This window comes from Haliotis cracherodii, unplaced genomic scaffold (assembly GCF_022045235.1).
Source record: "Haliotis cracherodii isolate W230 unplaced genomic scaffold, xgHalCrac1.p SCAF_9, whole genome shotgun sequence".
NCBI classification, from domain to species: Eukaryota; Metazoa; Mollusca; class Gastropoda; order Lepetellida; family Haliotidae; genus Haliotis; species Haliotis cracherodii.
In genome coordinates this window covers 5,385,722-5,402,989 of record NW_027266343.1, presented here as the reverse complement: position 1 = coordinate 5,402,989, position 17,268 = coordinate 5,385,722, and the positions used below count along the sequence as shown (strand labels likewise).

At 39.3% G+C, this 17,268-nt stretch overlaps 1 protein-coding gene across 2 annotated transcripts in view; it reads left to right on the top strand.

The window, feature by feature from the left end:
* The first annotated feature begins 650 nt into the window (after positions 1–650).
* Positions 651–17,268, top strand: part of LOC139451666 (disintegrin and metalloproteinase domain-containing protein 9-like) — a 124,938-nt gene continuing 108,320 nt past the window's right edge. For both annotated transcript variants that reach the window (XM_071232986.1, XM_071232985.1), the window contains exon 1: positions 651–782. In XM_071232986.1, coding sequence (XP_071089087.1) covers positions 698–782 — 85 coding nt within the window. In that variant the 5' untranslated portion in view covers positions 651–697. The remainder of the gene's footprint in view (positions 783–17,268) is intronic.

Sequence of the window (17,268 nt, the reverse complement as noted above, 5' to 3'; positions counted from 1 at the left end):
TACAAGTGCCAATTCAGAATACACAACTATATAGCCAGTCTAAATTCGCTGTATATTGAGCGTTAATTAATTGAGCAAGCCGATAAACTGATTACTTGTGTACTCAATCGTGTGATATCATGATCGTTCTGGTATCAAACCATTGAAATCATCAATTTATTGTTTGATAGGCATTACTAGAAGTCGACGGATGACAAGGTAGACAAAATTTTATGGATAACAACTTCTTCTTGCTTGACAACGGTATAAGGATCTCTACCGAAACGTTTTGCTTGACAACGGTATAAGGATCTATACCGAAACGTCGCTTTTCACAGTATTAAAGAAGTTGTTATCCATAAAATTGTGTCTACCTTGTCATCAGAATATGTTCAGATATTTTACGCATCAAAGGTCATATTTTATTATATCTAATAAGTTTATATGAAAACATATTATTCTGAAACATCCAAGAAGGAGGCTCCTCAATAATGTGTATATGAACCGTATCTAATAGTCTTCAAAACATCGAGAAGTCACTATCTGAAACACCCTTAAAATCTCCATTGATGAAGCGTCGTAAAATATCTTTGAAAACGGCAGACAATGTGCGTTATTTGGGATATACCATGTCACGTGACCGAATCACTGCGCATGTCTATGGAGTTGAGAATGGTAGAAATAATGAGTTGGTACTGAGACAAGAGGTGGAGCGAAAATGGACGTATTTCACGGACTTACTGCATATCTGTGTTATTTCTTACTCTATATAACCGATCCGGTCGCTGGGAGGAACGATCAAAGTGAGTATGCCGTTATATACTGTTAACATCGCACGGGATGTTCGCCCAAATAACACTGTTTACCCAATGCCAATAACTGTCAGGCGATATCACGGACTGAGGTGTGTATTTCGCTCGGGATGCTCGTGCGTGCATTTAGCGCACGTGAATCATCACACTTCACCTATTACCAAAACTGGCACGAGAAAAACTTTTAAGATAAATGTTGTTTAAAGTCAATTCCAAATTAACATCGTTAGATACTGAAATCGAATTCATAAGACGATCGTCTGCTCGCAGAACATGACTAATAAATTCATGAATCCTTTTTTCGTCCCGTCTTCATCAACATTCACAAGACTGTTGCGTTATTTTTCAATGAGAAGCGTGTCTACGGTCACGAAATAGTTTCCCCATCCCGTAAAAGTTCAATATTACATACGATAATTTGAATCGGGTCCTGGCGTTATTGCCATGAATGGTGCCAATATTTTGGCGTAGTTCAGTGAAGTGTGACGCCATAGTTTGGTGCATATCGCTTTAAAAATGAATGACTGTTGTTTCACAATTAACTATTATCACCGGATTATTAATTGTGTTAGTTCCACTTGATTTTTTATAAAAAAAACTGTAGTGAATATCAGTTTGTTGGTTCACTTGGTACATTCCACGTTTACTTTGAGATTTAATGTATATGCATGTTATGAATATATTATGGTGACGATTTTGGTGTTGTGTCTCAAAATTGAATTATTTTTCAACACTTTTTCATTTATAGTTCTTTGTGTTTTGACTTTGAAACTCTTTGTTACCGAATTATGTCCATATTGGTAAACAGCACTTGTTGTCACATGCTTGTAATCAGGAACACCGTGCAGCTACCATATTGAGAGTGTGTACAGGTCCATGCTGTGTATTTAAGATCTTGTAAAAGGGTTGAAGGGTGCAACTGTTTTCTGTCGAAAGGAAGTCTGTTAAACATCTAAACGTATATTTCCTGAAATTTGAAGGAAAAACATTCATATCGTGTGAAAATAGGTCGTACATTTGATGAATGAATTGTTTGGCTCGGACAACAGACACAAGATAGTTAATTTTACTGGTTTAAAGATCTTTCAATTATTTAGGAGATGAACAATCTGGATGAACATACTGTGTTTTCAACACAGCTGGCCAAGATACCTGTAGGTTTAACAACGCTAAATTTAATTTGGAACAAAACATGCAGATTGAACATTGTTGTATTCCGACATAATACTTTGCCCGCATATGTCAGGCATTGAGAGTGTGACATGCATCAACCAAGTCAGACCGCCCGATCCCGTTAGTCGCCTCTTATGACAAGCATGGGTTGCTGAAGACCTATTCTACCCGGATCTTTATGGGTGTATCAGAGACTGTCTTCGTTTCACACTAAGTACTAATTACGTCAAGACATGCTGAAAATTGGCACAAGACCATTGAACATTGTTGCTCTGTGTATTCCATTCAAAGAAGTTAACAAAACCCTTCCACCATAATGATTGCACAACCTTTGAGATTGTATATGAGGAAATAATTATTCAGAGCAGGAGTTCCTGCCTGCAGCAGAGCCAGGATAGAGTTCACTCAAGGTTCATGTACTTGATAATATAAGTATATTTTGTCGAGGGTGGAAAACTGTAGCGCTCTCAGTCGATCCCTCATCCTTTTGAAATGAGTCATTACCCCGAAGCAGGTCAATTGTTCCTGATTTCTCCTGCACTGGAATCCCTCACATGTCTCCAGTGCTAATTGCTGGTACCATTATATCCCAATTGGGATATACAGACTACATTGGTGATTTTGTAATGTTGTAAAATGTTAATTGGGTCACTCCTGTATTGATTCATTGATGAATAAGCTAGGGTTGGGGGTATTTAGCTAGGCATGTGTTTCCTTTTGTAGGTGCTAATTGATTGCCAGGGACATGTGGGGTTCATTATGAGGCCATGGTAGACATTACATGAACAGGCAGGTACTTGAGGCATATCAGGTTACAGGTCGTTGGTCATGCATGTTTGTACTTATGTCATACACACTTGAACTTTTGACAAAGAGGGGATGTGTAGTCCTTGGTCATTGGTCATGCATATTTGTACTTATTTCGTACACAGCTGACCTTAAACAGAGACAAATCCATGCCTGCATTCCAGGCACATTACAACAATAATGCTCAAGAAGTACAAACCCACCCATTAGGCTAGTTACAGACAATATTATGTGTATTTTAGTAATCTGGACTACAATATTTGATATTGAACTCATCACATGTATCGCAGATGTTGACTGTAAGTTATAAAGTACTATAATAGTTTTTTGTCCATGGGAGCCGTGCCAATTTACACTTGTCAGAGGGTACACAAAGTACGTGATCTAGACTACCAGTTGCCAGACTTTCATTTTTTGTGGAATCCTTGGTGGCTGAGTGGGTTAAATTGCTGACTTTATGTGCTGGCAATAAGGTGTCTCTCTGTGGCAATTTGGGTTCGAATCCCAGACGGGACTCAACCCCCAAAATTGCGAGAATCTGTACTTTACAAAGAAAGTGTTATCCCAAATATAACATTTGTTATATAATAGTTCAGTTATATTTGAAAATGCAATAAGAAACTATAATTGCATATAATGCTTAGTGTTACTTTTCTAATGACAGATGACAATAAGATATGTAAAGATATGATGTACATTCCTGTATTGATTCATTGCATAGGTCTTCAGCAACCCATGCCTGCTGTAAAAGGCGACTATGCTTGTTGTAAGAGGCGACTAACGGGATCGGATGGTCAGGCTCGCAGACTTGGTTTGATGCATGTCATCGATCCCAAATGCAGGGATCGATGCTCATGATATCAATCACAGGATTGAGTGCAGCATTAAACAACAAACCAACCAACCAACCATTGATAAATAAGCCAGACAATAAGGTAAGGATAAGCAAGACTTAGCCATTTGAGGAGTTGCATGTTTCCATGAAAACAAGATGTCCTCCTTATTGCTCCCTCTAATCCTCTCTTTTGGTTACTACTCCCTCTACAGCTATTTCCAATAATTCTCTGCTGATAGGAGGGAACCAGGAGATACACCAGAAATCACTAAAAAAATTTTTTTTATCAATTTAGGATAAATTAAAATCTGTCTTGAGTTAAAATAAAAATTTCTCCATCATCCAGAATTAGTGTCGTCATTTTAACAACAAACAGAAAATTGTCCAATTGTCCTTGACATTTTATAGCAAGAGAGATGAGCCTCCTGCATAATGTCATAATGTAGAATGGTTGTGGAGGCTCCATGTTTTACGCTTTCTTCTCTGGCTCCACGTAACATGTGTAACAAAATTGTGTTCCTTGTTTTTGGTCATAAATTCTATAGAATTGTTAAGAAGGATTGTTAATGGACCTGAATGCTAGACGTTATGATGTAGAACTCGCTGAAACAGTTGACTGAGATGTAACTGACTTCTTTAAAGGTTATGTTATCAGTATTAAGTATAACTTGATCAGATTACAGGAATACGTCTAGCAAAATTCATAATGTTCCAAAGTAGACACGATTTATGGATAACTTCTTTGATATGCTGTAATAGCGACGTTTTGGTTTAGATCCTAAAACCATTGCCAGTGGAATCAGGATCCATACCGAAACGTCACTATTACAGCATATTAAGGCAGTTGTTATCCATTAATTGTGTCTACTTTGTCATCTGTCAACTTCTAAGAATTGCCTGTCAAAAAGTACATAAGGTTCATTTATGGTACAAAGACTCTTCAGTCATTTACTGTGTTCTATCCTTCAACCAACTTTGGATAATTTCTATTCCACTTAAATCCTTTTATGCTGGTCTTTTTCTAATTTATGATTGTTTACTCTCACTCCAATTTGATAATGTTTAATATTTGTGTTGAGGATTTTGAAATACCTGTGGCAATAGATTAGTCATTACCACTGATTTGAAACTTGTCAATTTGTTTATGTTCCATCAATTCTGCCGTTCTTGGCGTTTGACTGTATCGCTCAATATGTACACTTCATGCTTTGTGGGTGGCGAGACAGTCGACACTGAACTCTAGATTGCCATGTAATGCCCAGAGAAGTTTCCCTGGGGCATTTGTGGCATAGTTTTTAACTCAAAACTCAAACATTGTCGCGGTGCCTACCGCTCCAGCGCAACGTTGAAGTGCCGCGAGCGTCTTTGTGTGTTGACTCTTTCACCTGGCAGTATCATCCCACACAGGTACCTTCCACGAGAACTGCACAGCAGGAACGGCTTACATCATGAACACTCTGTGTTGACGTTCTTATCCCTCCTAATTCGCTTTAAGCACTACAAGAGGTCCCATGGGAAGATGGGTCCCATTGATAAGTGTTAGAGCTCCAGTCGTTTCTTTTCCTGAACTTGTTGATTTGTTTTAAAGGTGACAACGTTTGTTCAGAAGATGTCACTGTAGTTTGGGAATCCTGGGTATTCTTGTTACAGATTTACAGCTTTCTAAAGTTTATTTATGATTTGGTGGATTTTATGTAACTAAATTCTCACTATGTGATGGATGCGGGGTTGGATGTTTTCAAAGCTTAGTTTCTTAGTTTTTCATCTTTAAATTGATTTGGCATTCACCTATGTTATCTGCTTTTTATATGTTAACAAAAAGTGTCCATTTTCCAGGTGTATTTCTGAAATGTTATTGTAATTCATGGTTCAATAAGTGTTTGATTTGGTGTTGGAAGAATGTTTGAACTTCATATGACAAACTCTGTCTTCTTATTAACCTGTCAGATAAGCCCCATAGACAATGAATTTCTTGTTTCATTATTACATCAGTAGAGAGTGTACGTGTCTTGGTTATTTTTATGTTAACTTATCATCTAATTATGTTCTGGAATTTAAATAACTTAGCCTTAGCATGAAAGTTGGCAAGGCTCCTTACGTTGGTTTATTATAAAAAGATTCTTTTGTGCCATGAACCTTTTATGATGATCTTGATAAGAAACAAGCTTCTTCTCATAGTTTATCAAATATCTTGGACAACTTTTCATCTTATTTTTGTGTGAATTGAAGAAAACACATTATTTTTCTGATTTCAGTTGAGAATGTGAATATGATTAAGTGTCTGTAAGAAGGTCTTTGCTATGACAATTTTCTCCATCACTGTTGTGGCCGCATCAGTTGAAATATTTGTATTGGCGCAGTTATCAATACGTTTAAGATGTTGATTGAATCAGCACTTTTATTGTGGAAAGGGAGGACGGGGATATGGGTCAGACGCAATCATTGCCCTTGTTAGGCGGTGACATGAAAGCAGAGTTGTAGAGCAGACAGGAAAAGCCAGTTTATGGCAGGAGGAAACTACGTTCCTAACAACTAACTTCATGTAAGAGGCGACCAAATTGATTGAGTAGTCAGACTCGGGGACTTTGTTGATAACTTGTCATCGTACCCTTATTGCATGTATCGTTGTTCACAGTGTCAATCACTGGTTTGTCTAGTTCGGACTTGATTGTTTTCAGTCGGCTGTCATATAGCTTGAATATTCCTGAGTGAGATGTTCAACAACAAACAAAACAAACAAACTTGTAGATTGTGGACTATTTGTTTGAATTGATAGTTCCTAGCAGGATTGAAATACCTCTAAACTATTATGTTTTTTTGTTTTTTTTAATGCTACACTCAACAATATTCCAACATTATTGTGGCGACCTGGTACCACGTGTACAACGCAATCTTGGACTATTAAATACATGTACGTAAAAGTCCATGTTGGAGTAAGGGAGTTGGATTACGCTAAGCACCAAGATCGTGTTGTGCATGAGTGCCCTGGTTACATGGTAAACAATTGAGTCTTGTCCAAGCAAACCATTGGTTGATATTATAAGAAGGCTGTGGGTTCTGTGACATAGATAGTCCATCAGCCTGTCACTGTCAGCACCATACGGGTGTAAGCAACACAAAAACATACTTGACTTTCATCATTTTTGTCTTTCATGCCTGTTAATCCTGTGAAGCTGATGTTGTGGGATATAAATGAAACGCCATTCGTAGATGCTTACACCCACTCAATTGTTCACTTTAATCAATTCAAGTTCATATCCGTACTTCGTGTACATGCTGACGAAGGAACCAGTAAAGATCCGTGTTAGAAAAGGTCTTCAGCAACCCATGCTTGTTGTAAAGAGGCAACAATGCTTGTCGCAAGAGGCGACTAATAGGATCAGGTGGTCAGGCTCGGCGACTTGGTTGGCACACATTATCGTATCCCATTTGCATTGATCAGTGCTCATGATGTCAGTCACTGGATTGTCTGGTCCAGACTTATTTACAGTCCACATCATGTATCTGGAATATTGATGAGTGCAGCATTAAACAAACAAACTGATTGATCCTGGATGAAGGGACCAAAGACAAATGTTCCCACAAAAATGTTCTTATGAATTACTAGACATTCCAAATAACTTTGCCACAGTGGTGGCCAATATTGGAAATGAAGTAGCTCATGTGCAAGTGCAACAGGATGATACCATTACTATAGGGTTAGGATAAATGACATTTCAAAATATCATTTTAATGCATATAGTAATTAATTAAATGTCACAGGATCACTCTGAGTCATCTGAGTTTCACCGGTAAAACTGAAAGTCACGTTTATTTATCAATATTGTTGATTAATCATGCTGTTCTGGGAGATATTCCGTTGTGTCTTTCCCACCCACGTGAGATACAAGCATCAGCGCCATTGGGCTATTTTTGCTGAAAAGCGCGACAAGTGTCCCCAGAGACTTCTCAAACCATTCCAGTTGCTTCTTCCATCACTAATCTACCATACTGATGATGACATGTTATGTGATAGCGTGGGCCGAGTGACTGCCATGAAGACAAAACCTCTGATCTGAGGGCTTTCAGATTGGCTGTGAATAACCACACTGACAAGAGTATTTCCAGCTTGTCCGTGAGGGAAGTTTTTGGATTGAGATGACAGGTTATGTAAAACATTATCTGGTTTGTGTGGGTTCAAAATGTTTCAAGTATTTTTTCACATAGTTTTCAAATAACAAAGGGAAAAGATATTTTTTTGTGGGAAATTTTGTCACGTAACCATGGTAACAATAGTAGTAGACAATATGATTGTTAAGTGTGCATGATAGTCAGTTTTGTGATCCGTTTTGGGTTCATGTACAAACATGTATATAATGTTTCATAATATGATTTCATTAACCAATGTATACTAATCGAAAAAAGTTACAGTGGTCCATATTAAGTTCAATAAAAATATATTTATTCTGAAATAATAAAATGCATCTATCAATACATAATCATGGAGACATCTCCTCAATTCACAACTTGCACGGCACACAATTTGGATGTTTGCGTGTTTGTTGGAGCATGCTAATCATGTTTTTTTAATGTGATCATGATTTGTTTTAGCAGTAAATAATGCTTTCGCAATGCCACGGCTTGTTCAAAATCACCATCTACATGCCGTGAACAGGAATGGCACAAAACGAAGTTGACAGACTTTTCATTGTTTATTGAAACACAATATCATCTCTTTGAAGACAATCTCTACAGCAGGGCAACACTCATGACTTCCCACAGGCCAGTCGTCGACGTGTAACATCATGTCAACAAAATTACCATATTCAGTTGGTGCATCTAGGGAATCCATACCAACTGCCTCACAACAGCTTGGACAATACCTGAGCCAGCATAACATTGCTGTACTGCCATGGCCGGCTGTTTCTCCAGACCTCTTTCCCATAGAACATGTTTGGGATGAGATGGAGTGACACCTGCGACAGGCCTAGAACCAGCCGTAATGCTTGCTCAGTTGGGCCAATCATTAGTTGACATTTGGAACAGTATCCCCCTGTAGTTCCTCGCTGTTTTTGATCTCATCATGTCTTCAATGGGCTGCCGCTGCCTTGCCTGTATCAATGCAAATGGTGGTCACAACTGATACTGACATTGTTAATTGAGTTGTTATACCTCTCCTGAAGATATTTTTCAAATTTGGGATACAAGATATAGATATACGAGTTTTGCACAGACTTAAAAGGTCTCTTGTGTTTTTGAATCTGTACACGATGCATCTATGTATGAAATGAGGGTTACAATGTATTGTATGGCCCTGTCATATAAGGTGCAGTTCAATGTGCAGAGTTGCATCCCTTAGTCATGCCAGGATCCACTGGATCCATGCTTATGTTTCATAGAGATGAAGGTCTACGACCCACAGCACTGATTGCCTTGTGACATGGCCTGAAACCCAACTCACATATTCACTCAGCACTCAAGATTATAAGAAAGTGGATTCTTCTGATATGCAAAATAATGACAGTCTGAACATGCTGAGTGTTTCAACTTCACTGAAATGAAGCACAGTCTGTGCCAAAACATTTTGAACCTACTAGCTTGAACATTGCTCTAGGCATCATTTTCAGTAGAATTTAAAGCAATCCTATGGAATTTTATTAGCTGAGTTTACTAGACCGACCAGAAGTTTACTAGACTCGGGCTTCAGACTAATGGCTAAAGTGGCAGACCGGAAGTCTGTAATGGCTTCCTAGTTCCAATGATGAAATGTGGCTTATAGAGTATAAGCATGTCTAGTTCTCACATATCTTGTCTTGTATGCCATGGCGACCACTCTATGAAGAAATGTATTCTATGATTTATTGTCACCATGATGAGTGGCACACGTCGTTACTTACATGGCATTCTTACAAATGAAGTTTGCTGCTATGATACAGGTGTTTGAATCTGGAACCTCTATGTTTCTTCTATTAACATTAGGGTCTTGACAAAATCCTTTGATTTTGTGCCAAGAGTAGATGTGATTGATACTGTGTACAAAATAACCAGATGCTACTGCAACAGGCATGACAGTCCAGGAGTAGCATCAGCCCTATTTAGATCAGATTAGGTAATGTTATTTCACATTTATAATCACCCACTTGGGGTAGGTACTTACAGTTTAAATAAATAAATAAATAAATAAATAAATAAATAAATAAATAAATAAATAAATAAATAAATAAATAAATAAATAAATAAATAAATAAATAAAGACTTTGTACATTATAATAATAGTAACATTAATGCTGCACAAGTGTATATATTACCACCATGGAAGCCTGCATTATTTCTGATTACCAACATGCTGTGTGTTCTGTGTTAAGTGTTCTGTGATAGATGAGCATTATTTAACAGTTTGTCCACCCATTTTTTATTTTTTTGTTTTACTTGCCTGCTGCCTCTACTGAAAAGCAGCTGGTAAAGAAATAAATTAAACATAAAAATATTATTTTTATTATGTCTCCCGCTAGTTATATAGATTATACAATATAGATGGTTATATACAATGATATATAAATACCATGTCTACATCACTATAAGTGATTCAAGAAGCCAGTTGGAGTTTAACACCACTGCATAATGACTATCAAATAAATAAGTAAATAAATAAATAAATAAATAAGACATAGTTATTTATTTTCATTTCGACAAACCTTGTGTGGAAAAGCTGAAATAAATGAATGAAACATAAAAATGAACAAGTGTGGCCTCAAAGTGTATGATGAGGCTGTGGTTGAAGTAGCACCCACTGAGTTGCTTTGCTAAACTACTTGGAAATCGAGCCCCCATTATGTGATCTGTTGCATAGATGTACAGTGCGAGCCCCCATTCTGTGATCTGTTGCATAGATGTACAGTGCGAGCCCCCATTATGTGATCTGTTGCATAGATGTACAGTGCGAGCCCCCATTATGTGATCTGTTGCATAGATGTACAGTGCGAGCCCCCATTATGTGATCTGTTGCATAGATGTACAGTGCGAGCCCCCATTATGTGATCTGTTGCATAGATGTACAGTGTGAGCCTCCATTATGTGATCTGTTGCATAGATGTACAGTGCGAGCCCCCATTCTGTGATCTGTCGCATAGATGTACAGTGCGAGCCCCCATTATGTGATCTGTTGCATAGATGTACAGTGCGAGCCCCCATTATGTGATCTGTTGCATAGATGTACAGTGCGAGCCCCCATTCTGTGATCTGTTGCATAGATGTACAGTGCGAGCCCCCATTCTGTGATCTGTTGCATAGATGTACAGTGCGAGCCCCCATTCTGTGATCTGTTGCATAGATGTACAGTGCGAGCCCCCATTATGTGATCTGTTGCATAGATGTACAGTGCGAGCCCCCATTCTGTGATCTGTTGCATAGATGTACAGTGCGAGCCCCCATTCTGTGATCTGTGGCATAGATGTACAGTGCGAGCCCCCATTCTGTGATCTGTTGCATAGATGTACAGTGCGAGCCCCCATTCTGTGATCTGTTGCATAGATGTACAGTGCGAGCCCCCATTATGTGATCTGTTGCATAGATGTACAGTGCGAGCCCCCATTATGTGATCTGTTGCATAGATGTACAGTGCGAGCCCCCATTATGTGATCTGTTGCATAGATGTACAGTGCGAGCCCCCAATATGTGATCTGTTGCATAGATGTACAGTGCGAGCCCCCATTATGTGATCTGTTGCATAGATGTACAGTGCGAGCCCCCATTCTGTGATCTGTTGCATAGATGTACAGTGCGAGCCCCCATTATGTGATCTGTTGCATAGATGTACAGTGCGAGCCCCCATTATGTGATCTGTCGCATAGATGTACAGTGCGAGCCCCCATTCTGTGATCTGTTGCATAGATGTACAGTGCGAGCCCCCATTATGTGATCTGTGGCATAGATGTACAGTGCGAGCCCCCATTATGTGATCTGTTGCATAGATGTACAGTGCGAGCCCCCATTATGTGATCTGTTGCATAGATGTACAGTGCGAGCCCCCAATATGTGATCTGTTGCATAGATGTACAGTGCGAGCCCCCATTATGTGATCTGTTGCATAGATGTACAGTGCGAGCCCCCATTATGTGATCTGTTGCATAGATGTACAGTGCGAGCCCCCATTATGTGATCTGTTGCATAGATGTACAGTGCGAGCCCCCATTATGTGATCTGTTGCATAGATGTACAGTGCGAGCCCCCATTATGTGATCTGTTGCATAGATGTACAGTGCGAGCCCCCATTATGTGATCTGTTGCATAGATGTACTGTGCGAGCCCCCATTATGTGATCTGTTGCATAGATGTACAGTGCGAGCCCCCATTATGTGATCTGTTGCATAGATGTACAGTGCGAGCCCCCATTATGTGATCTGTTGCATAGATGTACAGTGCGAGCCCCCATTATGTGATCTGTTGCATAGATGTACAGTGCGAGCCCCCATTATGTGATCTGTTGCATAGATGTACAGTGCGAGCCCCCATTATGTGATCTGTTGCATAGATGTACAGTGCGAGCCCCCATTATGTGATCTGTTGCATAGATGTACAGTGCGAGCCCCCATTATGTGATCTGTTGCATAGATGTACAGTGCGAGCCCCCATTCTGTGATCTGTTTCATAGATGTACAGTGCGAGCCCCCATTCTGTGATCTGTTGCATAGATGTACAGTGCGAGCCCCCATTATGTGATCTGTTGCATAGATGTACAGTGCGAGCCCCCATTCTGTGATCTGTTTCATAGATGTACAGTGCGAGCCCCCATTCTGTGATCTGTTGCATAGATGTACAGTGCGAGCCCCCATTATGTGATCTGTTGCATAGATGTACAGTGCGAGCCCCCATTATGTGATCTGTTGCATAGATGTACAGTGCGAGCCCCCATTCTGTGATCTGTTGCATAGATGTACAGTGCGAGCCCCCATTATGTGATCTGTTGCATAGATGTACAGTGCGAGCCCCCATTATGTGATCTGTTGCATAGATGTACAGTGCGAGCCCCCATTATGTGATCTGTTGCATAGATGTACAGTGCCTGTGCCAGCTGACACGCTGTGGCAGTGTCCTGATTCTTCAGTTGTGTCTTGACTCTCACAAAAAATACAGTGACAGGTTTAGAAAGATGTTGGGACCAGATGTTGTAGGATTGCCCAAGTGAGTCATGTGTTGCTCATGTTGAATGGTGGGGTTATTGAATCCTGGTGGGTAGGGACACTGATGCAATTGTTAGTTCAGGCTTCCCTCAGGGCCACAGAGCCGTCTTAGCGCTAAGATGATTGTTACTAAAATCTGTGTTTGAGTATTGGAGTAATGACTGTCGTAGTGCTAAGATTGCTTAGTAGAATGCTGTCGCCAGGGGCCCAATCCACAAAGCATTTGTAGTGCTACGTAAGCCATAATTCTATGTTAAAGTATGGGAGTTCTGGTCAACCTAGCGCTATGAATGCTTTGTGGAACAGGCCCCAGGTGCACTTCATTTGCCCTTACCACAGGTTTCAGATGTTATTTAGGAATCACTCTACATTTTAGTTTCAGTTGTCGTTCTGTGTTTATATTATTGGAATATATATATGGCAGTCTATGCCTAAAACAGTTCAGTAGCTAAACTTGCCGATTGTTATGGTATATCTGTAGATCTTGTATTCATTCTGGCATTTTGAGACTCAGCTGCTATAATGGTGTTTGAGCATGAACACCATCTATTTTTTTTGGGGGGGAGATAATGTTTGCAATGTCTTGGCAACAGAAAGCTGCTGACCAATCACACTTGAAACTCAACTCGTTTTGTGGCCCTTGAGTGTTTGGTACATTTACTGGCCTACATCAAGGAATTTTTGAAACAAAGGGACATGCATCCTACCGAAGATAGCACATGAACTAATACATTTTAAACAAATTTTACATCAAGTGGAATATTCGGAATCAAACCCAGGCAATTTGCATGTAGTTTGTTTGTTTATTTGTCGTTTAATGCTGCACTCAGCAATATTCCAGCTATATGACTGCGGTCTGTAAAGAATCAAGTCTGGACCAGACAATCCAGTGATTGACATCATGAGCATCGATCCTTGCAATTGTGATACGATGACATGCATCAACCAAGTCGGTGAGCGTGACCATCCGATTCTGTTAGTCGCCTCTTACAATAAGCATATTTGTATGTAAGACAAACACCCAATCGACTCCGGGCCAATCCATTGCTCTCTTTCCTGGTATTTGTCCTTCACTGCAAGAGAAGCCGTGGCTCCTGTAGCAATCAATATAAGCTTCAATCTGTCTTCATTTCCTTCATCTTTGTATTAAATCTGCGATACAACGAGATCGGCTCATTATCAAAGTCTTTAAGAGATGTAAACCGATGTATCGCCCTTTAAAGTGAATAGGTTGTGTTTGGGGGAAAACTTTAATTTGCATCAGTGACCATGGTGACATATAAATGACTCAGGTTGACATTTGCTTTGTCACACAACAGAAGTATCCTGCATCTCTTTCATCATCAGCAATGTCCAAGCTGTGCTGATTAGGATTTTGTTACATTGATGTGGATTGTCTAACAGAATTATCAAAAGCTGAAAATGATAATGACATTTTTTGCAACAATTCTTCTCATTTTCGAGCAAGAGATGATGATCTTATAATGCCCTCTCATGCCCACTCAGTATTATATGGAGGGGTGAGGTGAGATGAAATCGGGTTTAACGTTGCGTCCAAGATTATTGCACTTATATAGCGACGTGCATGTGCGTGTGTGTCTTTGTGTGGCTGCTGGTACTAGTCCGGACTGATGCCGATTTATAGTGCTAGCTCACTGAGATACCATGCTGCAGTTTAACATGAATACCCCACTCAGACACAGTATACTGACTCCGAGCCGACCAGTCCTTGTTTTAGCCCCTTAATGCGGAGCGCCAGACAGGCTAACAACAAGTACCACATCTTTTGGTATGACGCGGCCGGGGATCGAACCCTGGACCTTCCGCTCTCCGGGCGGACGCTCTACCACTAGACCACAGAGGCGGTTTATATGGAGGGAGACATATATACCGTATTCGACGTAATAAGCGCCCAGGGCGCTCTCAAAATTAGAAATAGGGGGCTCTTATTAGAATATAATTTTGGTGAAAGAGTCGAAAGATCGTAAATGATACAGCCTGAAATGATACAAAAGAAAAGTCTGTGCGTATTATACACGACAGATATATTTAAGTCTGTGCGTATTATACACGAATAAATGTACACAAATTGTGTACATTGATCAGTCGGAAGGGTGCTAATTGGGATTGTTCACTAGCCGATATATTGACAAATATCGCCGTGGGCGCTTATTAGAGTGGGGCGCTTATTACGTCGAATACGGTAAGCAAGCTGTGACAGTGCTAATGAACTCGATGAATAATTGGCTGTATTGGACGGATATGATTTTGACCCTTTTGTTACTATTCTTTTCAAATATCAACATATTTTCATTGCTCAGTGTCCAATCAGTGTTCTCCCAGAGTCATCTTTTCTCCTTTCTCAAAATCATATCTTGCAAGTTATGATAATAAGAATTGAGATAATATTCAAACACAAAATGATTGCCATTTACTTGTAGTCTTCTTTTGTCTTCATAAAATGGTCTCGGGTTGAAATAAAAACCAATACAACACATACAGTAGAGATTTGAAATACACAAACATTCAATCAATCACAAACTACTTTCACATATACTTTTTGAAACTCTTTCCAAAACGTCCATGGCAGATTTATTTGTGACACAATTAAGAAATAATCTGGCCTAATAGATTCAAGCATAATGTGATGCTGTAGTTACGGGTGTGTAAACATAACAAATTAATTAATCATCAGTGTAAAGATAACGTATTCCCGGAGGCTGTACAATTTATCTCATATCTATGATCAGTTTTAAGTAAAATGTCCTCCAACCAAGCATGGATTGATAAATTTCCATTTAGCTGCTGTTCAATATTGATATTAGGAAATGGTTATTTATCCACCGAGAGAGATTATCTATTTTCCTCTGCAAATAGATATAGTGTCTCCATGGCCAGACCTAAATTGAGAATACCAGATATATCTTGGGTTCAATATTTGCTCATGACGGTCGTACTAGCATGACAACCAAATGTCTTAATTTAGCTCCAGTTTTTGGAAATCCCCTTAACTGTCAATTTACGCTATTGGCTGCCCCAGCCTATGTGCACTTTGTCTGCATTATGCCAAGGAAAATTGATCAAGAGTTATTGGTAGCACCAAATTCTTTGTTAATTGGTTGTCTGACCTTATACCAACCGACTGTAAGTTGGTTATTGCTGATTGGGTGGTGGGATATGTTTCATGTTGTCTGTATTTGCAGGCCACAGGATTTGGTTAGATTCAGTTTCTCCAAGGGAATGGTGCTCTTGCTAATGGCCCGGATGCCTCACCCCCTCTGTCATGTTGACAAAGGATCGTCTGAGGGGTCCCAAATGATTCTGCTTTTGTGTGTTTGTTAATGAAGTTGTATCATGTTTATTATATTTCATCCTATGTACATGATGTACATTTGAAAAATCATTATTATCTTTCTTTGGGTGACAATTCTGAAGAGGCAAGTTATGTTCATTTTAATCTTGTTGGTGACTTGGTCAACCTAATATTTTGAATTATTGGTGAAAATGTAGCTCTACCCAGTGTAGTGAGTGAGTGAGTATGGTTTTACGCTGCTTTTAGCAATATTCCAGCAATATCACGGCGGGGGACACCAGAAATGGGCTTCACACATTGTACCCATGTTGGGAATCGAACCCGGGTCTTCGGCGTGACGAGCGAACGCTTTAACCACTAGGCTACCTGACCGCCCCCTTCCCAGTGTACATGTCAAGGAGTGGTACTACATTTTTTGTTCTACCGTGTGAATAATTGTTGTTGAATATATGACACTCTTTTCAAAGGCCCAAAGAAAGAAGTTTGTGTTTGAGTTAAGTGAATAAAACTGAACCTGTTTATCAAAAGAATGAAACATGTGAAACTTGCAATAAATTTGCTACAATCTGAATCCAGTCCAACTGTAAAAGGACATTCCTGTATGCAGGAACATGGCATGCCAACTGGTGTTAGGGGGAAGCGTGCAAAAACATGCGTTATTAGGTCATGTGTGATTGGATAATGTGTCCTGTGCAGGACCTACATATATATGTGTGCCAGCATTACATTACATGTTGAATACTATCTGCTTTATCAGATTCAGGATATATGGTAGGGTAATGAATTCCCTATATTTGTGATGTAGAGAGCAAAGGCAATTTTATGTTATAATAGTTCAGACGTTTTCAGATTAAATTAATAATTAATATCACTAACAGGATGCTAAGTAATGTCACAAATGATAATCTGACCAATGTTAATTTTTACATCATTATTATGACCAGATATTGCAGCATTCAATAGACCATCGTCTTCATTAATGTATCAGTCCTCATCATTACATCATCTTAAACAATAATTCATCAGCTTCATCATCAATTGATGTTCAAACTTAAGCTTGTTTTCAAAAATTGCACACAAATAGAGACAAAATCGTGTCTTGATTCAATTCAGATGAAGTAATGCAAACAATTACTTCAGAACCTATGAGGAGTTAATAAAAATAATAAAACTGTCTACGTTAGCTGTCTT